The 25,775-nt window shown below is 39.7% G+C and overlaps 1 protein-coding gene across 3 annotated transcripts in view; it reads right to left on the bottom strand.

The window, feature by feature from the left end:
- RALGAPA2 (Ral GTPase activating protein catalytic subunit alpha 2) overlaps positions 1–25,775 on the bottom strand; it is a 291,465-nt gene that overhangs the window by 16,662 nt on the left and 249,028 nt on the right. For 2 of the 3 annotated variants that reach the window (XM_039874357.1, XM_039874356.1), the window contains exon 38: positions 5,892–6,013. The exons of the other annotated variant lie outside the window; for it this stretch is intronic. In XM_039874357.1, coding sequence (XP_039730291.1) covers positions 5,892–6,013 — 122 coding nt within the window. The remainder of the gene's footprint in view (positions 1–5,891; positions 6,014–25,775) is intronic. 3 annotated transcript variants of the gene reach the window in all.

The raw sequence follows: 25,775 nt of genomic DNA, 5'->3' as shown, positions 1-25,775 counted from the left end.
AGGAGAGTGCACAAACTGATGGGCCTTTACTCCAGGGTTCAGTAGCAATGTGTGGACACATGGGCTCTAAGCCCGGATCCTAGCCGTGGTCTCAGCACCCCCAGAACATTAGTAGCCCCTCTAGGCCTTGGGGTGGCCTTCCTGAACCACAGGAGCCTGACCTACCAGGAGCATGTGGAAGCCCATGATGGACATCTGTGGACTAAATGAAGTCAGTGTATTCTGGGCTTCAGAGACCTCTTATGTCCCATGTGGTTGGTTAGAAGAAGAAATAAGAGGACTTCTTAAAAGGTTTTGCAGCCACAACTACTAGGAAACCCTACAGACTATCACAATCACAATCACACATGTGCTGGCCAAAGAATTTGTAAATTGTCACCTTGACAGGAATAATCAGTAACCACAACATCACACTGTAAGTCCTGGTAATCTAGCGTCTGCGGGCTATGTTTCCGGTAATGTTAACTGTCTTTCCCAAACTTCATTCTGATCTCATGAAGACTTCTTGAAAAGCAACAATGAGAAAGGTTAGCTTTCTTGAGCTAACCTTTTAGACTCTGTTTGAAAAACATATTGAGTCGGTGTTTGCTTCTCTCCTCTCAGGCTACATAGCCTTTTTTTTAGAATGAAGAACTCTCTTATAACTGGCTGGTTAGGAATTCTGAGACCAATGTCACTGATAACCAATGTTTGGTGAACTGGTAACCCTCTTACCAAGTAGGGGAAATTGGTAACCATCCGTATCTCGGGTGATGTTACTAACATCTGCATTGATTCCACTTTGGGAAGAAAAGGGAGGGTGGGATGAGGGGTGGATCAGCCCTGCTGTCAACTTGCCCATGGCCTTTTTGCCCCTTCATGGTTTGATGTGAAAGGGTTGGACTTGTTATCTCCTGAAGTCCCTTTTAGCTCTACATTCTGATGCTTTTTGCCGGTTTTAGCAAATTTATGAGGCAAGTGAATATGTAAGAAGTGCTATCAATCAAAACCTTATTAAGACCACTTTAACAAGGATGGAGGAACAGAGAAGATGAGAGAGAGGGAGGGAAAGGAAGGAGAGAGCGAAGGAGGAGAGAGGAAGAAGGAGAGGGAGGAAGTGGGGAGAGAGAGACAGAGAGAATCTGTAAAATGATCACCTCCCTCAGTGAACTGGAAAAATCTTTCATGTTTTTGGGGTTCAGAGTTAGGTTATGATTTGTGCTCTTTCTGGGGCTAAATTTGGTTGCTAACTGCCTAGTAAAATGACCATGTTGGGATCTGCATGCAAAATAATAAGCCTGCAATATCCTGGCACATGTAACCACTGTGTATGGTTTGGAGGTCACTGCAAGCAGGAGCTGGGGTATAGCTAGCTATATTCCTCTAGGCAAAGCCTGGTGAGTTATAAAAGTTGTCTGAGTAGCATCTACATGCCAGATTCACTTTGGGACCAATGTGTACCACCTCTGCAATCTTATGAGATTTTATTGGCCACCAGATAGACCCAGTGACACCAGGCGGAATCTTCTGATAGTTTTCGTGAACTTAATATAATGGTTTTGTTGTACAAAAATATTACAAAAGTCTTTCCTGTTAAATGAACATAATAAACCTTTCCAAGAGGGTACCTATGCAATTCTTGAGCATGAAAGATGAAAATATGAGGCTTTATACAAAAGCAGCAGTGGCAGCAGCATCCTGAGACTAACTCAGACTAATCTGGTTTTAAGCTCCAAATATGACCTATATTAAACGTGGCAGAATTTGATGGCACCTAGTGAGGAATTTTTCTCCCACTTGTTCCAAATCCTGGAGCCTTTATAATCTAGCCTATCATGAAAGAGGAAGTGTTTCTGACCATATCTTAGAGAAATCACATGTTGCGTTTATGGAGGGCTAACGAATAAACAAAGATTTGTGCTCCCTCTGCTGGTTCCCTATAGCAATATTAAAGTAGAAAGGACCACAAACAGTGCTGGCATCTTCAGCAAACACAGTCAATTCTCCTATATGGAGAAGAAGCCCTTTTTAGACATTCCTTGAGAAAAATCCATTTTCATCAACTTCTGACTAAGATACTTGGAAATTCTTAAACTTAGATATTAAATTAGACATACCTATAGTCCTCAACTACCAAATTGCTAGTTGTGACTGAAATAGTGATTTGGGGATCTTTTATCAACAGACAACGAGTGGATTTCACCAACATTTTAAGGTCCAGACACAATCCTTAAAGCAGTTCTGGAAAACATCTCAAGTCCCAGCTAATGTTCCATTTTTTTCTCCTTTTGTTTTATAAGAGCAGCTTCCTAATAGTATAGATTTATACTATTTATATCCTTTCCGATAATGTCAAACATTAGACTTGATTTTCCAAATCATTAGCATGCAGAAGAATGACCTCATGGTGAACAGATGCACTTGGCTGTGAGCTGCAGTGATTACATCAGTCCCTCCCAGCAGTTGAGGGTGCCCACTCCAGTTAACCCTTTAAAGGCTTTCCTGCCCCTGCTGCACCCCCTTCCTCGAAAACATGCTTGAAAACACAAACTTAGTCCCTCACCCCAATGTATATGTGTGTGTTAAATGCCTATAAATGCATGCATAAAACATATATATATACACACACACACACAAATATGGACATGTATATATACACACACACATATATACATGTACACACACACATATATGTGTGTGTTAATTGTACCCAATATTTTAACACTGGTAACCATTTAGAAACTGCTGGTCAATAGGAAAAAATCAAAAGGAATTCAAGTTATAGAGCTAGGTAAAAAAGCAGCTCAAATACCTGTCATACAGTGGGCATTATCAAAACAAGTAATGGGCAGAATAGATATGAGGTAGGTAGTATTTTAAAATAACACTTTTGGGCTGGGAAAAAAAGATGTTTTGAAAAATCTCTTTCAAAAAAACTGAGCACCTATTAGCCTAACAACAAAAGACCCTACATCTCATCTGTGGTTGACAGTGAATCATGAATAGAGGCACATTTACTTGGCCACCGTGCGTGACCCTCTATGGCTGCCCTGAGTGATGAGCAACAGCACTAGGGTAGGGAAAGTCTAAAGAGAGGGCGTTTTCCAACAGTGGTCTTTTTGGGCACAGGCCACTCCCACTTAGCACATCTTTTACTTATAGCACGGACTTAAAGGCTGATTAGAGTCCTTCATTCTAGAAATGGGGGCTGCTTGCTGCTACAAAGCCAGCGCAGAATGAATACAGTGCTCAGGTTACTCTCCCTGTGTGTTTACAACAAAGCCCCTTGTTACAGGATACAAAGAGAACCTGGGATCCCCTAATTCCTCCCAGGATTGTGCATATGCATGTGAGCAGGAGCCTGAGGCCTGGCTTTGATGACACTGCTGGCTTTGATGACACTGATTGGGTCCTAAGTGCACCATGGGAGCTTAAGCTGCTCAAGGTCAATTTTTCCAGTTGGCTTGTTGCTTGGAAGAACAGACTTTACCTTAATTTCTTACTTTAAGCTGGCTGGCTCATCTAGGTTTGATTGTACTTAAGAAAATAAAAAACACTCAAAATAAATGAAAAGTGTTTTCATCTGTAAAAGTGGTAGCAGACAGGGGTAGAAATTCCTCAAAAGCAAAATTGGCATGTACATGAAAAGAGGATGTCGTTCTGAAAATGTGCCTGTACGTGGTATGGAAATGCTCCATGCTCACTGCACTGCCCCCAAACTGCAGTTCAAATCAAGTTCATTTCTAGTTCCTTCGTAATCATTGTCTGGGCATACTCAAAGAAAGAGAACATTATGACCAGACTTAAAATCGCATTCATGGATTGGTGTGGTATCTATATGAAATTTTTATTACTCGATACCAAATACCCTAAACCCCGAACATTATGAAATGTGATACTGATGTTAATAATTTGAAAAGAGGAAGGACCAGCATTTGTCTTGATATTCCATTTTTGTTTTCATATTCCTTTTGTGCAGGTTCCAATGCCCACTCTTATGAGCTGTCAGAACCTTTACCTGTTAAGTGACTTTGGCAAATGCGATGTTCTTGGAGAAGCCTGTCAGCAACTGTCTCCTAATAGCAGGTCTCAAAAAACCCAAATTATTTCTAGAGTCTCACTTAAGATGTCACCCACACACTGACTTATTTGAATTGATTTAAATAATTATAAACGTTTGGAAAAAATCAAACAAATTTATAGAGAGGCTAAAATATACTTAGAAAATAAAGTCCATCAATATTTGTTTCAGTAATCAAGAGCCTTAAGAATGTAACAGTTGAGTTGATGAATATAAATATCTAGTTATTATTTCATTTCTTTTAAGGAACAAAAAGCTTTCTCAAGAGTTTAAAAAAAAAAAAAAGCACTGAAACATTAAGTCCCAAAACATCATGAGGATGGAAAAAGCAGAATGATATCTTTGAAAAATCAGCTTTGCTGTAGATCCTTTATATTCTTTCACCTAAAAATTAGAAATGATTTTAAGCCTCTCGCTAGACTGGGTATGAAATCTTCATTTCCCTTGAAACTGATTTTTTTGGGGGGTGGGTGTTAGATAGAATGTTGGCAGAGTGTATAAAAGAATTCAATTCACAGCTGTTCTACTTTTTTAATGTAAGAAACATTAATCAAAGCATTAAGTTATAAGCTTTTCTCATGTTGTTTAGTATTCTAGTTCAACAAAGATCAATAGAGGCCATCCTGTGTTTCTTGACGCCTCACCAGGAAGCAGAGGCGTGATTATGTAAATCACGCGGCTCCGGTACCTCGGCCAGCTTGCTTATCTCCCAGGCCTTCTGCCTGCTGCTCCTGGCTCCCTGAGTAAGTGCAAGCCTCTCCCTCTTATCTCCCAACAAAGCTGGGAGAGGCAAGGATTGAAGCCAGCGATGTTAAACAATGATGCATGGCTGATTTTATTTGTAAGTGATTTATTTCAATGAATTTAATTTTTCTCACTTGGTGTGTAAGATATTTGTTAACAAGTCAGAATAGGAGAAGTAAGGCGGTGTTCAGAGACAACTGACACAGGTTAGAATCTATTAAGCACTCTAACACCACCAGCGGAAGAAGCAGGAAGCTCCTCATTGAGAATTTCAACATGCATTGACTAAAATATCCCATTTACTCTTTGAAAGGCAATTAATCTGCAATTATATGCAAAAATTTAAAGTAATTCTATTCTTAAAAAAAAAAAAACCCACAGTAATCATATAATCAGTTTAAGTGGCAGTACATTTTTTTTTCCAAATTAGAAATATAAAAAAAGTAAAACCTAAAAACAAGAACATTCTGGAAAGTTTTGAAATTTTCCATTTGCCTAATAAATGAAAATGATTATAAGCCAGTTTCTAAACAGGTTCCACACCAGGTGTTGCTCTGGTCGGCGGCTGGTACATGTGACACAGGCCACTCCAGAGAGAAAGCCTGCATGCTGCACTGCTGTGGTGATGGGCCAGGGGACACTCTCCTTCCATTTCTCCTGCATTAATCCCTGACCCGAGCATCTCGGCAGCATAATCCCCATTTAGCATTAGTAGCAACGGCTTCGACTGTGAGGAACTCTTTTTTGATAAGTAAGCACTGATTTGGGCATCGCTTTTAAACAACATATTCCCAGCTCAGCAAGAAACCCACACTCCTGAATGAACCAGAGCACATTACTGAGAAAAAGTTCATTAACCTTGCTAGATTCGGAGGTTAACAGGATAGCTGAAGAAAAGAACTGAGTGAACAGCTCGGATACAAAACAAATTAAAATGAATGTCATCATTCCTTTTGATATTCATTAGTTGATTCAGAGGGAGAATGCTCTTCTTAAATTTGCAAGCATTTATCTGTGAAAAACAGGTGTACATCTGCTGCTGGAGTGCGTCTTAAGCGCATGAGGGAAGAATAATGTAGACACTCACCCGTTCCACTGAGGGAGTAGCTGGGAGAGGGAGAAAAGACTTGGGCTGCAAAATCCTCAAATGTCATTACTTCGCGGTGGTTCTGAATTATTGCTTCGAGATACAGAGCTCGCTCTTCGTAGCTGCAGTAATTGGTTAAGGAACAAGTGTGTGTGCAGAATGACACACATAACAACGACGGTTCACTTTGTTTTAAATAGAGTTATGCAACTTTTACATTGTATGGGGGCAAAAGTACCTTGTAAGTTCGTTAACATCCTGTCAGAGAATTAAATAGTCATCATTAGTGACAAAATTCTGATTTTGAGACCTAGGTTTCTCCTAGATTTTAACACTGGTATCACTAAAAAAATATGTACACCAATAGTTACAGAATCATGTCAAAAGATCAAGATTGAGTCAAACAAACAAAAACAGAGACACTGATTATGATGGCATCTCTTTTTACTGACAACTGTGTGATAATGCTGGATCTTCCCTTCCTAGTTCAGTTGATAAAATGTTCTTCTCAGCCTCCTGATGAAATGATTTGATACTTCAAGCAAGAATTAGTGATAAGATGGTGCACACGCCTTTAAAAAATAAGCAAATGCATGTCACTGGGAAGAGGGAAAGCCAGGAGGTATGCTCTGAAGGGACACCTGAGCCAAGAGCCAAGATAGATGTGAACATTAGAAAATAAGAACTAGTAAGTTGGAGAATCTAGCAGAGAGTGTACAAGGCAATAATTAAAAAAAAAAAAAAGACTATTGCCTTTTAATTAAAACTGCAGTCTGGAACACACGCATTCAAATGTGTAATCAAAAACCAGTCACCAATAAAACTTACAAGCGTAACACGCTGAAGCAACTTTCCAGCTGTCTTAATAGGACCCCTGTGTGTGGCAGCCTTTCACAGGGCAGAAAGCAAATCTTCCTCTTTTGTGTGTGGCTTCTGTTTCCTCAGAAGGTGAATCATGCACTTCCAATAACAGGGTAACGTCAGAACAATTTGACAGCGGATGGAGGCACCACACACACAACTTTATGAATTAACACTTGAGAAAGTCGGCATGATGTCTCATTTTCCCCTTCCTCATTATCAATACCAAAGTTAAAAGACATGTTTCAGTTGTTTTGAAAATTATGCTAATTCGCCAGGAACATAGGGAATGTGCATCACCATCAGTCTATAATCCGTAGCGCCAGAAGAACAAAAGTAATTCTAGCATTTCTCATTATATTTTAAAACTATCTTTTCAAAATGGCCTCTTTAAAAATATGTTGGTGACAATTATGACCTTCCAATTAGCTTTCAACAGAGCATGTGTTTTAAGCTATTCTTCTACTTTCTTTTGCAAAATATGCACGCTGATTTCTCAATGTAGGCTCTTCCCTCTCCTTCTCTTTCAGTTATATTCAGGGGAAGATTTTCACACCATGCGGAGACTAGAGGCATTCTAGGGCTGTGCTGTCCAATAGAGCAGCCGCGAGTCACATGTGGTTTTCTATATTTAAATTTAAATTAATTAAAAAATAAATAGAAATTCAGTGCCTCTGTCCCACAAGCTATATTTCAAGCACCCAAGTAACCAAGAGGGGTTACTATCCTAGGCTGCACAGATAGAACATGCCCATTGTCGTGGAAAGTGCTACTGGGCAGTGATATTCCAGAAATTCTCTTTAGACTTGCTCTATGCAACTTTATAAACAGAAAATGAGTTTCAAAATTTCAAAAGTGGCCTCTCTGCTGATTTATGATCTTTGATATAGACGATCATAACAGTCCAAGACTTGGGCAGTGTGAGCCTGATCTGGCTTCTCGGCTTCAGGCTGAGCTCCCGGTGGCTCGCCTTAACTAACAAACAGGCTGCCAAACTTACTCCGCGAGAGGCGCCTGCTCAGGCCCAATTCTAGAGGGACCCACTAATGCCATTCACGTCTCATTATGAACACGCTTATTCTGCACAGCACTTGGCTGTCGCCACGGCTTGGCCCTCCGTGCATGGCCCCAGCAAGCCGCTGGTCCGGGGAACAGCAGGACGTTAGGCCTGAGTGGCCGTCTGGCGAACAGGCACTCTGACACTAAGCTGGCACGTGCTGGCCCAGCAGGGGCCGAGTGAGGCGTGACAAATTACTCAAAGAGCTAAGCTAAACTTATGGCTGACAACCACCTGAGCCTTTGGACAGCCGTGGCCCGCTGTCAACGCTCAATTCATGGTACCCCTTTTCAGTCCACAGGCTGCTTGTGGGCCTGGGTTAGAACAGGCACATCCCTCTAAAGACCTGTCATGCTCTGCTTGGAAACATCCTGCTGTTTCCTGGAAGGCCCCACTGCGTCCAACACAGCCACATACAGTACTCGGGACAATGGGGAACAAAACAGAAATGTGAACACATTTTTGTTAAATATGCTATCTGGAAGAATGGCTGCTATGTTCGTCAAGCTCACAGTCAAACCTACAAAGGGATGCTCTGTATAATACCATATAAATTGACCCTGGATAGCAGCCTGTTATATTCATCTTGCATGACACTATCCGATTGTCGCAAGCTTGTCCTTGTCAAGGCTGAGAGACCTGGGCTCCTAAGAGCAAGTCCAGCACTAGAATTCCAGGGGGCAATAATGAAGTTGTGAGATTCTCTGATTCAATGAACATTTATGGTCTGCTTCTTAAATTAAGGCACTATGAGAGGCAGAGAGCACAAAAACGTGCTTCTAGAACTGGATAACCAGCGGATGTTTACTTCATAGAAGATTCCTGATCTCCCTGTTTATGCCCCTAACTGTCACACGCAACACACATTCCCCTACCCCTGGCTGGTCTTATGCTGCTGCCAGAGCATTAACAGCACTAAACTGAGTATTGTCATCTAGACAAACATCCATTAGGGCCTGGGGAGAAACTAGGAGATCATCAAATACATTTTCACTCATGGCCCAAGCCAGGGCATGTAAACACCATGACAAAGAAAAAACAAACATCATCCCAATTTGGCAGTGTTCAGAAATAGCCAAGGAGCTCATGGGTGCCAAAAATCATTTCTTTTAGAAGCTTTAAAAAACCCTAGCTCCGGGATCTTAACAGAATTTGCTAGTAGAACTACTGGCAAGGGCAATTAGGAGCACTATCATCTGACATTTTCTTACCTAACATCTTTAAGACTTCAATTCTTGTTGGTTTATATTAAAAAAAAAAAAGGCACTTATAATTTAGACATTAAAAAACTTATAAAGATCTTCTCTTGCGTATGACATGCTAAGATGTGACCTGAACGCCGAACTAATGCTGGGCAGTGGATGGTCAGTGACCTTTGACTGAAAGCAGGTGGCTAAAGAGACACCTGGTCACAAATCCAATTCTCATTTCAATACAAGTCATCTCCCTTTTATTCTCTTAAAAAAACCACTAACAAATGTGAAACTTAAATTCTGTTCTGAATTACTACCTCATTAAAAACCACACATAGTACTTTCTTAAAGAGCAATTTACCCCTTAATTACTCAATTCAGAGAACATTCAATTTACTAACTAGAAACCCATATTGGTTTCTGGTTATTTCTGAGTTTCTTTAGTGACTCACTCTGTCTACATTTTCTTATAAGAATTTTATCAATTATCAATATTCCTCCTACTTAAATAAAGAGGCCATCTGTCTTCACTGGTTACATTTTATTAAAACTTCCAAGAGAACTTCTCGAGACCCTCAAGACACACTCTGCTGGGTTGCAAGAACCTGAGAATCCAAACCCAACCCCCAACTTTATTTCAATTATTATTTAATTTTTACAAATGGCAGCAGCAGGACAGTCAAGAAGGAGCTTGTATTTTGGAGGAAGATGGCCTCAGGTTTGAATTCCAGCTCTCTCCTTTACCAGCTCGGGGCCGGGGGCCAGCTGCCTCAATATCCCTAGCTTTGATTGTTTTATGTGTAAGCAGAGATACTGACATTTGTTCTCCTAGTTGCTGGGAGGATTAAACAGAACCATACAAAGTACTGACTCAAGTTCTAGTACACAAAAGCGGCATGATAAATGTGAATTGCCTGTTCCTCCACCCCCTTCATGCGGGCTTATGGATCCATCTTCCACAAAGAACGTAGTGGATAAGCTAAGGGGAACCTCTGTGTCAGGCTTGACCACAAGCAACCTTCCTTTACACTGGACCCTCATGAGCTGGGGTGAGTCTCAAGGTCTCCGTGTTACTGATCAGAAAATGGAAGCTCAAAGAATTCAAGTGCTTTCCTCAAGTCACTGTTACTCAGTGGTACAACTGCGATTAGAACCCAGGTCTTCTCACTGCTTTCTCACTTCTTTACTACTTTTCAGCTAATATCTTGAATTCTAGATACAAGGACTTAGTTTCAAGATCTCATGCAAGGTTGGGAACTAAACTCTAAATGAAGATAAATCAATTGACTTATACATGTGGGTATAAAAATCAACCTGCAACTTAGAGTACAGAGGTTTAAGGTGCATCTATATCCACAGACCATGTTGACTTTATAAATTTACGAAAGTAACAAGTTCTTCATTTTAATTTCTTTTTACTTATTAGTGCTATGTGTTTGTGACTGCCACTTAGTACCTTTATTTTTTTACCTTGGAATAATTCTTTTTCTTTTTCCATCAAGGAGAAAAAAGAACTGTTCAAAAGAATCTATATTGCAGATTTTTTTTTTGTAACCCTTGAAGCCATTCTTGCCTGACCTTCTCTAAATTTCCCAAGAGTGGACATTATAGTCAAACAGACAAAGCGGCCTTGGAGAAGGCTGTCTCCTGACATCAACATGTGTGTGTTTTGTAGTGGTTTCTGTACCCATCCCTGGTTTGCCTTCTTAACTCATGCAGCCCCTTATCACTGATACAAGCCAGGCCAGAGCTAGCCAGTCTTGTGACTCAGCAGACTCTACTTCTCATAGTAGTGATCTGTGAAGGGCGGGGGAAGAGGGAGGCACATTTCAGCTCTCTTTGGGAGGCTTCAGTCAACCTTGTGCGCCTTTGATAAGTTGCAACACTACCAAGTTTTGCTGCTGTTTGTTTCATCCCTTGAATATATTAGAGGGGAGAAAAGAAAACTTCTGGCTATAGATACCATATATGACCATCTCATCTTACTCCCTCCAGAGGCTCTAGGGGGAAAGTCTGTTCTTGCTTCTTCCAGTTCCAGTTGGCTGTTTGCTTTCCTGGGCTGTGGCTGCCTCACTCCTATTTTTGCTTCCTTGACTATACTGTCTGCTCCTCTTCTCTGTGTGTCTCTTACAGAGATACTTGTCGTTGGTCATTAGGGTTCAACTGGACAATCCAAGATGATCTCATCTTAAGATCCTTAATTAACATTTGCAAAGACTTTTACTTAAATAAGTTAACATTTACAGGTTCTGAGACTAGGATGTGGACTTATTTTTCTGGGGATCACCATTTAGCCCACTGTACTCCTTGAGGACACTGTACAAGTCAGGTTCATCCTTATACTACTCATACGTTGTAACGTATTGAATGGATGAATAAATACCTAGGATCTGTGCCCATTGCTCTGGGTTATAAATCTGCTAGATATATTCTAGGCAAAGGTTAGTTTCAAGGAGAGGTTAGAAAATTTTCAATTTGAAGTAAAATTCTGCAGAGATAAAAACAAAGAAGTGACAAAACATCTAGAAGAATGTTTGGGGCACACTCTTTATGGCCTTGGGGTGTGGAATGATTTATTAAACAAAAAACGAAAACACTGAACCATAAGGGAGAAGACTGATACTTCTGGGCACATTCAAATTAAGAACTACTATTCACCCCAATACCATGAAGAAGGTAAAGCTACAAGGCACAAAGTGGGAAAAGGCATCTGTAACACATAACTGGCAAAGGACTAATGTTCAGAATATATAAAGAACCTCTACAAATCAATAAAACCCCAAGTAATCTATGAGAAAGATGGGCAAAAGACATAAGCATTTCCAGAGATAAACAATAAACAAGCATTAAGATACTCAAGATCATTAATAACCAGGGATTATTAGAGCCATAGTGAGATATCATTTTATATATACAGATTGACAAAACAAAAAATCTAATGATGACAAATGTCAGAGAGGACATGGGGCACAGGAACTCTCAGAGCCTGCTGGTAGGAGGTAACTGGCCCGACTTCTCTAGAAGGAAATTTGACATTATCCAGGAAAGGACAGATGGGCATACTCTGTGGGCAGAAATTCTACATGTAAGAATACTTAAAATATTCTATAGCAGCAAGAAGAAAAAAAGAAAGAAAAATCATTTTTAACTTCTACTGATAAATGCAGCCACAAAGTGAACCACTACACAGCAGTGAAAAACTATAGGTATGTGTTAGTTAGTATGGATGAAACTGAAAACAATGTTCAATAAAAAAAGCAAGTCAGTGCAGTAAAAGAATTACTTCTGGAGTAGGGAAGAGTTGGCACATGGGAGGGTCTCAAATTTATTGATTGGTAAACATGGAAGTCAGTAAAGGTACTTGTTTTATTATTCTTCAGAATTTATATAAATGTTATGTTTTATAGTATGTATAAAATATTTCATAGTAAAAATAAGCAATCTGGTGAGGATGGAAAATAGCACTAATTAAATAGATCTTTACTCATTCATTAGAAGGACAGAATGTGTTTCTTCAAGCCAAAGGTGGACAAAAAAGGCATAAGTTTGGTTATTAGAGATAATGATGACAGCCAAGTCCATTTGGTTCAGACACAGAGAAAGCAAAAAACAGGCAGTGTTATTTTTAGGGCCTTAGTTCCAGAAATAGATTGAAATATCAAAGCTCTAAATTTTCAGGAAGTCAAGGAAAACTTTGACAGATAGGATTTAAAGAGCTCAGGTCAAATACAGACACAAATACTATTCATGAGGTGGCGGGGGCGGGTACTGCTCCGGCAAAAATATGTTTTTCTCAAAAATGCTTTTGCTAGAACTACCATGCACTAAGAATGACAAAATAGGCTGAACTAGAGTCAAAATACTACATATATACATGGGCCTATCTGTATGATTTCTATACATTATCTTACTCTGATCAAGATCGGAAAACTTGATCTCAAGTGACTTTGCCATTATCAAAAAACAGGTCCACCTTTACTCAAGTATGTGTCCATTCAAGAAATATATACCAGTGCACATCTGTGCTTGGTGATGGGCATGCAATTGGGAAATGAGACAGATGCTGCCTCTACTCTTGTCAAACCTACAATCTAAGCAGGGACAAGTCCATGGAATAAGACAACTGTCCTTACATTAGTGCGAAGTAGGAAAGAGGAGACCAGAAAGGCAGAGAAGTCTCTGAGGAGGTGGCAAGGAAGGGGTTAATCAAGGGAGGTGTGGGTGGTAAGAACATTTCATGCACAGAGAAGCACAGCTGGAAGGTGGCTGGAGCCAAGGGCGGCAAGATGGGGAAGGAGGTGCAGCTGAAAGACTGGCTGTGGCCGGGTCATGCGAGGCCTGAATGGTTTGAGACAAGGGAGCGTTATGATCTTAATTTAAGTTTTTAGACCTCTCTTAGAAAATCTGCCACCACTAAGAAGAGTCTAGAGTGCCCTCAAGTTTTGAAGAGGACAGTGCTGACTTCTATCTATGGGTTCAATCAATGGGCTTGTACAAATGTCACAATATTTTGAACTTATTCTTTGCCTGTTTCCAGAAGTGAATGGCATGTATTTTAGGCAAGTAGAAAAGGTAAGAAGGTTACTTGAAGGTTTGAAATGACCAGAACCTCTGAATTCTGAAGAACGGTCTTGACAGAGAAAGGGTCATGTTGGATGATGTGCCTGATTTGGAGGGAAGAGGAAATGGAACAGAGGCAGGGAGAAGCAGCCATTCTTAGGTTAAGTAGAGAACAAAATATTATAGACAAGAGGGTGGACACATTCCTTACACAAGGGTAGGTACTGGGCTCACAGAAATCTGGTGAAAATGAGATTGCTGTGGATTGAGGAATGCTACTCTGAATCAAATGCTTATAATATATCCATAGATACATTTTAAACCTAGTAAAAAGACGAGCCAACAGTGGCAGAGACTCTGAGCTCAGGGAAGGAATGGCTAAGAATATTTTACAAAACTAGGAAATTAATGAGCTGATTTCCTCTTTTGGTCCCACCACCAGTAGTTCTTGGAATAGAGAATGCAAAAGTTGATAATAACACATTTTCATTTGGGGGGTAATTTTTTTTTATTAAAGGATAAAGCTTTAAAATACCTGCTAGTCTTAGAAATGACACCAAAAGCATAAACGACCAAAAAAAAAAAAAAAAAAAAAAAAAAAAAAAAAATAGACTTCATCAAAATAAAAAACTTTTATACTTCAAAGGGCTCTATCAAGAGAAGAGGCAACCCACAGAAAGAGGGAAAATATATATTGGCAAATCATTTATCTGATAAGGGTCTCATATACAGAATATATAAAAACTCATAACTCGATAATGAAATGAAAACTCAATTAAAAAATGAGCAAATAATCTGAATAAACATTTCTCCAAAGAAGATATACACATGACCAACAAACACATGAAAAGATGCTCAATATTATCAGTCATTAGGGAAATGAGACTACTTCACACCCACCAGGATGGTTATAATCAAAGGACAAAGATGAACAACAGGTGTTGGTGAGGATGTGGAGAAACTGGAATTCTCATATCTTGGTGGTGGGAATATAAAATGGTACAGCCACTATGAAAAATAGTGTGGCACTTCCTCAAAGAGTTAAACATATGATCCAACAAATCTACTCCTAGGTATATATCCAAGAGAACTGAAAATATATGTTGACACAAAAACTTGTACACACATTTGTAGCAGCATTATTCATAATAGCCCCGAAGTAGAAACCTGAATGTCCATAAACTGATGGATAAATAAAATGCGGTATATCTGTAGTACAGAATATTATTCAGCTATAAAAAGGAATAACATACTGAACATGCTACGTGAATGAACCTTAAAAATACTATGCTAAGTGGCAACAAGCTAGTCACAAAAGGCTACATATTGTGTGACTCCATTTTATATAAATATCCAGATTAAAAAAAAAAAAACCATAGAGACAGAAGAGAAATTAGTGATTAATGGGGGTTGGGGGGAGAGGGGAATGAGGAGTGACTACTAATGGGTATAAGTTTTCTTTCTGGGGTGATGAAAATGTTCTGGAATTGGGTGATGGCAACGGCTGCACTGTGTGGTGAATATACTAAAAACCATTGTATTACACAAGTTAAAAAGGGTGAATTTTATGGTATGTGAATTACACCTCAATGAAAAACTGTCCCCCCAAATGCCTATTGGTATGCAGTACACACTATGTATCCTGGGGAAGGTCTAATAAAAAGGTCCTCAATGACCACATTCGGGAACAAATGGAAAGGTGGCCTGGCAGAGTGGAAAGCCAGGAACTGTTGCTGAATTGTTTATTCATGGAAGACACCTGAAGAGGAGCAGACCAAATGCCAGGGACTGTTCTAGGAGCTCGAGGGAGCAAGAATAATAAGAGACAGTGATGTCCCACACAGCATTCACAAATTATCTGGACAGATAGACACAAACCCATCACATGGAGGTGGTAAGTACCCCGTGAGTGGAACAGACCCAGAGGGTGGTGTGATTCTCTGTGGGAGGACAGTGGTGTAGGCCAGACAGCAACACGGTAGAAGCAACACAGGTCTGCAGCACTTGGGAATCAGTGAAGGTTTTAAAAAAGAAAACAGATTTAATCTGCACTTGAGAGATAATGAGGCGATGAGGGCAAGGACATGAGTAGAAGGGCCTAGAAGGAAGAGAGACTAGAGGAAGAGAAACTAGTCAGAAAGAGAGAGGTGACATGGGCCTCAAGAAAGCAATGGTGGAGGGAAGGAAGAGGAGGTGTCAGATTACAGGGTTGCTCTGGGAGACAGACCCAGTGGTATGGGGGTGCTTACTCTTGGTGAGAAAAAGGGAGAAGGTAGGACAAAACTCTAGGGATCGGGGATTAGGTAAGAAAACGAAGGGTGCAGATGCTAATGTAGAAGGACCTGAGGAGAGTATGAATGGTTGAATCTAGTCAGTGGAGAGATATTGGGGAGGTGATGGCAGTGCCTCAGCAGAGGCCTGGGCTGGAGATAAAGAGCTATGAATAACAGTGTGAAGATGATCTTGGAGAAGAAAGAAAAGGGGAGAATTACAATGCTGGGGACTCTCTCTTGTCCACTTCAGAGTGGGGCAGAAGTCGAAGAGCAGGAAAGGGACATGGAGGAGAGATCCAGGGACAGAGCCATGTCAAGGAACCCTGGGAGGGGCATTTCTGGAAGGAGGGGCCTCTGCTCTGATGCACTTCTGCTTCCTTAACCTCTTTTCTGGTACCTGCCACTCAGTGGGATACGCTACAGGTGAGCTGGGTTGGCTGGCATTTAATAATCCTAAATAAATGAATGAAATTCCATAATAATCAAGACAGGAACAGATGCCAGTTATAGCCTAACGCCTTACATCATTTTTACAAAGATTTTGTTTGTCTTTCAATATAATGCAAATTTAAATTCTAGGACTGTTAAGACCCCAAATAAATGAATCACTCAAAGTAAATGTCACAGACTGGTAACGGATAAAGAGGATAATTTTACTGAACAATGTAACCAAATAAAATGGATGTTTGGGAAAAGGAAATTAAATACATGGAGGTATAAGATATTAGATTAGGTTTCAAACCTTAATGATACACTCCTGGAGAGGAAAATAGTCTACCACTGCTAGGAAAGAAGAAAGTACCCATATAACCAAGTTTAAGAATAATTCTGAGGAATTTAGAGTAAATGGAAATGGAAAAAAAATAGATTTTCTTCAGGCTATTAAATTACAGACTTTTGGAGAAGGTCTGCTCTCATATCCCCACATCTTTCCGGCATAGGGAAAGGAAGGTGCCTCTCAGAATCTGAGATGCTTCAAGGGTGCGATGAATTTGATCTATATTTTATTAGAAATGTTCAAATCAGTTCTTCCCAGGGGATTGATTTGTGAAGGAGCACACCCTTAATTACAGCATTTTCTATTTCTATCTCCTCCAGTTCTCCTAGAGCATCTCACCTTTGGTAAATCACCAAGTGAGAAAGAGACCTGTGACACTGTCACTCCATGTCTCACATCAGTAAAAACATAAGTGACAAGAAAATCATTCGGCCTATTTCACATCTGGAGAATGCACTGCCAAATGACTGAGCAAAGGTTCCACAGGCGGCTTTGCTGATGAAAATGACCCAGAAGTGATGAATCAATATGAACAATGGAAAGCCTAAGAGTTCTGCCATGCTTATGCCAATACCTTGATTTCTGAGAGGAAGGGTGTCAATGCCATTTGAACTGTTTCTTTCACTGATTTTCATTCATTCTAAATATATGGTATGTCAGGAGCGAAAAACTGTGCTCTCAACTTTAGTTATAGAAACGACTATTGCTGACATTTTGTTGGCATTTAATATCCATGAAGTTACAACTAAATGGAAAAGAATTAGAAATACAGAACTGACTCCAAATGTCCTCTTTGTGGCAAGGTACAAAAAGGGCAGATGATTAAATAGCAGCACACGTGGATTTTACACTCTATCATCACTGACAGTAAAAGTTATTATTAAGTAACATATATTACATGTATTATTTAATGCAATGTATTTGAAATGAATCATCTAATATTCACTTTTCAACCATTCTCACTTTCAAGGCAAAGGCCAATTTCATATGACCTATGGATTAGTTTATATCTAGGTTGATTCTAAAAGTAATATACATTCATGATGACATATGATAGATGATAAGAGAACAAATCATCAAGGACAAAAAAAATCTTCTGTGGCAGATATTCTGGTTATCATTTTCTCAAAATATTCTAACTGTTGCTCACCAACAACCCACTGGGCCTAGATGAAGTCAGACTGGGCTCATGAATGGGAGAATTAAAATTTGTGGTCCAAAGTATTTGTACTAAGCTCTGTATAGGTTTTCTTGATTTTTCTGAAAACAATTTTGGGGAATAGTCCTTTTTATGATATTTATAAAATCTGTGCTAAAGTCGAGTTTTTTCTTCTGTGGATTTAAAAATAGTAAATATGAATATATCAGAAAATAATATTTCTATAAAATAATTATAACAACTTAATGGCATCTGAGTTTTCCAGGAAGATACTAATTTTAACACCGAATTATCAGATGACATGAAGAAACTCAAGAAAAGTTAGGGGGTTACCAAATGCAAGTGACCCAGAAACCAAGGAAAGCAGCTCTTGTGAAGGGTGCCAAGTGGCTTTTTCTGGCCTGTTCAGACTCTGGACTGGTGGGCAAAATAGGGCGTCATAGCACACCTAAGTGATAACTATTCCTGCTGACTTGTACTTGAAACCCAATACACCCACAGACTTATCAGTAAGAGCAAACCCCATCCCACCCACAAAAAACCTGCCATAACTGTTGAAACCTAACTGGAAAATTTGGGGGAATTCTAATACAAAGCTTATCCGTGATGAGAAACAACAAAACTGTGTTTGCATTTAATATTAAAGCAACTGATTTCTGGCAATTAAAAACAGTGTGTGATGCAAATGGCTCACTTAGGCAGAAGCTACACTAAGTGGACACAAGGGTTGAGCCGTCATTGCATGGCACCGGGTGGGGACAGTATGGATGCAGTACCCTGAAGACCTGCTCCATCTGCAGGCATGACCAGGCCTGTCAGCAGACATGGGCTCTGTGCAAACCAAAATGGCCAGATGAGCACAGAGAACACTAGTTCCATCAATGTTGTGATTGGGAAAGTGGTTTTGAGCAGCTGGAGGACAAAATGCACCTCTTACTACTTTTATATCTGTCCCAGTATTGGGTCAGTGATAGGTTAAAAAAAAAAAAGTGACGATTAGGAAGTATACAAAAGTAACTTAAATAGTGTAGTGGGAAAATTTTAAGTTTCCCTTTCAAATTTAGTTACAAACATTCCCAGGGGCTGCTGGAATGACTCTGATTTCATAAAAGACTCAACTGTGGGGTTCTAAAAACCTCTGCTGATCTTAGTTCTAGGCTGTGCAAAGAAAGCAAAGAAAAAAAATATATATGTAGTTCTGTTAAAAACAATTTATCTTGATGAACACCTAGCTGCTTGAGTGGACCAGGAGATATCCTAGCAATATCATCCAACAAAAGGGGCAGAGAAACAACCTGTATTTTAATGCGTCCCCAGCTGAGGTGCCCTGGGCCAAGGACCCCATGAGGTGGTCATATGTTCCTGTGCCACTCTTGCTTCCGGTAGGCAAGGGCAATTCCTGATAATGAAACCAGGGGTCTTAGGAAGCGGTCCAGCATGCGGTCCAGGCATGGTCGCTGCATATTCTCAGAGACAACTGGCAGTACGTGGTGCACCAGCATGCCCTTTTACAAATGCACCCCAAAGGAAAAGCCCTCTTTCTGACAGCCCTTTGGGTCAGGTGTTTGTTTGTGGCATACAAATCAAACTGCATCCTGAGTGTAAGCTGGCTCCAGGCAAGGGGCACCTCTACTGGTGTGGCATCGATTGCAGGTTATATTTAGATAGTGATCCAAGTAAAATGATCAAGTGTTTCCCGTGGACCAAGCGCTGTGCTAGGCATTTTACAGGCCATATTTCATTTAATCCTCACAATTGCTTCATGTGATTTGTAATATTTTTTTTATAGAGGAAGAAACTGAAGAACAGAGTACAGAGGTCTTTTGCTTCAGGTCCCTAAGATGGTAAATGCCAGGCCTGGACTCAAACCCCCGCAGGCTGACTTTAGAGCCTCTGCTCCCAGCCACGGCACTGCCACTTAACATCAGAATTCTCCCCAGAAGAGAAAAGACCAGTGTAGCCACAACTAACAGAAGGCCCAGTTCCATCCACCCACTGGTGTTTTTATGGAAACTTGAAAAAAGAAATGGAAGTCCTTCTCCTACTCCAATTTGGACTCTATTATTCAACAACTTCAGGAGAAAAAAATCTTACTGTATATCGAAAGATTTCTCCTCCTGACAATTAAAAAAAAAAAAAAAAATCTCAATGCCTGCATCGCTAGTAAGTATTTCTGGCACGGGCATGACTGTTTTACTAAATCCCATCAGAGTGTAATTCCTGTTTGCAGGGTCGACTTCTGTAGCATGGGCACCCCTAGTCTTTTCATCCTGCATTTATCAATGCAGACATCTCTTTCCCTCCATCACTCATTTCTTAGTTAAACTCCTCCTGGCAGGCTCACCCATACGCTGGTGTCCCTACACCCCTGCCCAAGGCCTGGCACCCTGTATCTGATGGTGGACACTGCAGGGTGGCCACGTGTGTCCTTCATGTCCTGGTGCTTTTGGTGTTAACATTTACCTGTTATGGTGTCCACCATGGCTTTCAATCTGATACTGGACAAATGTCACGCCAATGACCCCACAGGTTGTTCAGTTACAGGAAAGCAATTTTCTCCATGAGCTATGGCTAAATCTAGCTTAGGGTAGACTGTAGGAAGGAAGAAAGGGGATTTTTTTTTTTTTTTGTCTTCTTTTGTATTTGGAGAATATATGTCACCAGGTTCAGAGAGGATATTCAGTCAGTCCTATTCAAGTTGGACATTTGAACAACAAATTCAATATCTATACTACATTTCAGTAGATACCTTTGAGTATCTAGAAATTTGCTATTTTTAAGAGTAATACAGAAATAAATAAAGAAGCAACTCTGTCCCAGTGAGAACAAAGATGAGAACTGGAAATTCTCTCATGATAATACACTTTAAAAAGAAAACATAGATAAAAATGATGGGTGTTTACATCTTGATTTTATATGTCTTTATTTTCTGGGATTATTCTACTTTACACTTTAAATGAAAACTACCTGCTTTTATAATTTACATGCAAAATTCCCTGTCAGTGATCCCATTCATTCTGATTAAAATATATTTGTCACGTTACAACAGAAATAACCTGAATGCTGTTAAAGATAAAATTCCCAACTCACACAATTCTCTGGGACTTTCCACATTTGAGCCTCATAGAGTCACTTGATATCATCTTCAGGACTAAAAATATAACTGCAGTATTACTTAAAATTATAATCGAATCATTCTCTTGTAAATTAAGGCACTTACTCTTGGAAAAATAGCAAAATTGAATTAGGTATGTCTTTTCTTGATAGATCAAAAGCAGCTCCATTAAATCAGCAGTTTTATATTAATGGCACGAGACATGGCCCAGATGAGGAAAATGTTCTTTGGAGCCATTTTGTATTTTACTTAAAGAGAGCTGGAGATGTTCTTCACAATTCAAATATGAAGCAGAATTGTACTGCAGGTCCTCAGACTGGCAGGCCAGATATGATCCCCACGAGGTAGTCCATCCACCCTAGAAAGCCCAGGTTCCTCTTCCCTTAATTCTTTATTTTTTCCAATGATTGTGCCTGCCTGCCTGCCTGCCTGCCTGCCTGCCATCCACCAATCCACTCACCCTTCTACCCTCCCTTCCTTCCTTCCTTCTTTCCATTCATCTGGCTGATATTTACTGAGTGCCTCCTATGTATAATTATTCTTCCTTCAGATATAAGAAAAGTACTTCCTTGTTCCTCAACTCTCAGACTAAGTCGTAGCTTCTACAATACTCAACCATTACAGAGTGTTATGGTATTTTGGGGGGGATTCTAAAACAAATTATGATGAGGTTACATTATAATTAGCTTGAGTTCTGTTGGGATGAGATCTCACTTAGAATAAAAAATACAATCTTTATAAAATAAATAAGAACAATCTACCTAGTACTGGCATAATGCTCTGCCCTTTCATAGCCATGAATCCACTGGATCTCCCTGGAAACCTCAAACCACAGATGATAAAGCAGAGACAAGGAGCAGAAATGATCCTTCTGAGACCACCCAGCTAGTAACGAGCAAGGTTCAAACTCAAGCCCAGGCCAATTTGTTCCAGATGTTGGCATCTTCTATTCTATTATGCTGTATTAGTTTAATTTGAATATTATTTTGGTTAAGGTTTGCAATGTTCGTGGTAAGCTACTTCACAAATACTGTTGTTTGGTGCTGACAGGAAGGATGGAGATGGACAAATTAGATCCTTCTTCCTTCCCAGAGTAGCACAAAATAAATTGGCAATTTTTATAGTTAATCTGGCATAAATGGTGACTTCCTAGCTGAATTATTATCTGTATGATTGATATAAGAAGCCAGAATTTAGAGTAATAAACTATATTAATTCAATCCTTTCATTTATGCATCAGGGATTGGGAAATTTAAATGAGCCCATTTCAGCAAAATTGATCTTACTGTGCTTATTTCTGGTCACATTTTGAAAATAACCAGCACAGAATTCTAAAGTTTTAATTATTTAAATGGCAGGGCAGGAATGGATTCCAGACAGGCAGAAGACATTTCAAAGAGCAGACAGGTCTAATGGATGGTGCAGAGAAAACTGGAACTTAATCACACGTATTGCACTTTATAACTTTTAAATTTTTAATTGAATTTGCAAGAATATTGGCAAACTGGCATTAGACTATACTAAGTTATTCTTGAGTTTGGGGAATGGAAACATGCAAAAACAATTCTCAGAGTGAGAATCTCAGAAACATCCTTGTTGCCATGTCCTAAATGTCACACAGACCATGTGCACTCTGGATGCAGCAGTGGTTCCTGAAACAAGCCTGTGTGCTGGGATTTCCCTCTGCATGCAGTTCAAGTAGAGGCTATCTTCAATGAAGAATATCTGCTAACGTTACGTATACAGATTTAGCAAGAGAGATAAATGGGTTAACTGTAACTAATAACAAGTTGTATTTAGGTCACTGAAATCATCTATCTTTTTGAAAATGCACTTGGTGAGAGAAATTCTATAGGCTGTGAAAAAGGAACCATTGCTGCATAAGGGTCAGTGTCACTTGTCATTGTCAGAATTCAGCAAGAGTGCAAACCTTTTTTCCCCTTGATGATCGACTGCTGTAGAATAAAATAACTTGGGTCATTTTCTACAAGTCTGAAAATGTGACTATCTTATTCAATCTATCGATGAGCAACTGCTGTGGCTCTCCTTTAGTGATTATAATTAGCTGAGTGTCAAAGCAAGGTGATAGTGACCGTCAAGGGACAAAAACTAGGGGAAAGTTATCAAGTGGTGGTTCCCCCTAGCTTCGTGACAGTGCAATTCATGTTAAAGGTGAGCAATAAGTCACCTATTGAGCTCATATTTTTGAACATTTTGGAGGGCAAATTAAAGGCACCTACCTGGACTTTTTATCAGTTAGTAATATGCCATCCAATTCTCTGGATTAGGAGAGAATTAAAAATAAAAGTCACAGCATTTCCTTAGAAAACAGTTATATAAAGTTAATGATTTAAGGGAGACTAAGTAGCAGAATAATTCAATGTAGAAAAAATAGATTCTGTCATATGTACGTGAGAAAGCAAAAAGCTATTTATTTAGAATGATTTATTTTGAAAGAACAAATTCTTATCTTTTTCCAAATAGCCTTGTCTCTGATTTTTTTTTTATTCTTTTAACTAGCTGGCCTCTTTTTGCCAGGGAGAATCATTATCACTGCTAAATGCACAAATTTCTGAAATTACCCATCCTGGAGCTGCCCATATGAGAAGCAGCTGCTCTCTGCCGGAGCCTCTCTGTCAGGGCACGGCCAGAACCTCTGCTCCAGCTGTCTGAAGGTCCACATCTGTCTTGTTGCTGTGTCCCCAGCATCTCCTAAAACTTAGGACCAACTGAATTCTGCCCATGCTAAAGAGCCTGCACTTTAAGAAAGACAATTCTAATTTAGTGACAATCCATTTGACCATTTTCATTCACTTCATGCAACAGACACACATTTATATCCACCCATCCATTTGTCCATTCACAAACATAATTATTAATCTGATTATGAGCCAATCATGCACCAGGATTATTTAGAATAATTCTCAGAAAATTCTCAGAAAAAGGTATTCCTATTTCCATTTTAAAGCTGAAGAAACCGAGGCTCTGAGAAGTTAAAGATTAGGCAAAATTAGCAGTTTCATGGTTCAACCCAATATTTCGCCCAGAACCAGAGAAATAAAGGAGTGAGAGAGATATTGCATTCTTCCAACAAAATATTTTAAAAGAGAATGAGTAAACTGGGAGAGGCGCCTAAATCCTGCCAGAGGTGGAGGGTGTGGAGAAGCTGGCGCTGTGCGTGGGAGACCAAGTCCAGAGGCTGCTAGTCTGTGAGAAATCAGTAATTAGTCCTTTGCTGTAAGCAATAAATACAAATCGAATTTTAAAATGTAATACGTTTCTGTAAAAGCCGCACCACATCAGTTTGACCTATCTTAAAAGGTTGAAATAGTTCTTAGATGAGGTCCAACAACTGTACATAGTCATGAACAGTCCCACTCAGCCCATTTAAAGCAAGCTCTTACTAATTAATTTTATAATTAATGTGTTCTCACTTAAATCTAGTCAGCATCATGTAACCAAAGGACTATAAAGATGGGGTCACCTGATAAGTTATATAGTCTGGATGTTTTCTTGAAAATGAAGACAACGGTCATAAAGAACTAGGACTGGAACCTCTGCTTCAAAGCAGAACAGAGAACTGTTAAAATAGCTTAAAATGCAGTCAACATTGATTAAAATCTGGAACTTTTCAGAATAGAACATAGATAAAGAAAGAAGAAATACAATATTCCATAACATTTATTTTGTATAGTAAAGAGAAATATGCTTAATAAAAATGGAGATAAGTTTTGATTGATTGTCTTTTGTACCCCAAAATGTACTCAGTTTTAATCACTGATTCTCAGACATGACATGCAGTTGGGGAATTTCTGCAGTGGGAGGAAGAGAGAAGGAACACTGATGTACTGGGGGCCATCCGTGACTTGGTGTCTGAAAAAAAAACAAAGCCTTAAGAAGCAAGCTCTGGTAATTTAGCAGGTCAGGCAGTAAGGAATAAAATGTATACAAGCAAAATGAAAGCAGAAGTAAAGCAAATTTTAATAATACAGTTTAATAATGAGTGACTCCAAACAAAAGTCACTCATATCCTCGCATGCTGGCCTCTCATGAGAATTTTTGAGAAGTGCCAACAGCTTCTTTTAGTGGGGGTTCTGGAGAAGATGCTGCATTGAAACTGATAGTAACAAGACCTGGGCTTTTAAATTAGTAAGTTCAAAGCTAGAGTAGATGGAAAAGGGTAAAAGCATCTTAAACACAAGTGGAAATGCTTTCAGCCTCCTCTGAATTCTGCAGGAGACTGTTGCAGTGATACCCAGAAGTCACTGAGGGCAAGTCGAGGGCATCCTGACACTAAAACACAGAGATGTTTTGGACTAAATGCTCCAAGTGACAGCAAGGCAGAGGAGGGCTCTTTCTTGGATGGGGTACTCTTGTTTTCATCATCTTTTATCTGTCTGAGGTTAGAGTACTGTATTTAAATTCCTTCTAGAGAGAGGCATTCAAAGTGAACTTACAAGAAACAATTCTTTTGTTTCTACCCTTGCCCTGAAAGCAGACATGACACCATAGAGAGATTGCTTTGATGTGGAATCTGTTCTTCACCTAAAGTTCTAGAATTCAATCTATCCCAACACTTGAGGTGCAAGGGACCCACCTGACACCCAGGAGCAGAGGATACTTAAGCCCCAATTCCTTGTAGGAGTCCTGCAAAGCCACCTGTGTGCTGTCACCGGGATTCTGTGTATTGACAATAGATTCTCTCACTGATATTGGGGACTCCTGGCACTCATCTCAGTTCTGGATAAAAGAAATGGCCATGGGAGGCAGTGGGAAGGAGAGATGAGTGAAGCCAAAATATGAAACTAAATTCCATGATGGAGAGCCAGAGGTAAGACTTTGCAAACTTAGCATGTTCAGGCATACCTGAACTCTGCTAGATGCTGAG

Source organism: Pteropus medius, unplaced genomic scaffold (assembly GCF_902729225.1).
Source record: "Pteropus medius unplaced genomic scaffold, Ma_sr-lr_union100, whole genome shotgun sequence".
NCBI lineage: Eukaryota > Metazoa > Chordata > Mammalia > Chiroptera > Pteropodidae > Pteropus > Pteropus medius.
Note: the sequence above shows the minus strand (reverse complement) of the source record. Positions and strands in the feature narration are given on the sequence as shown.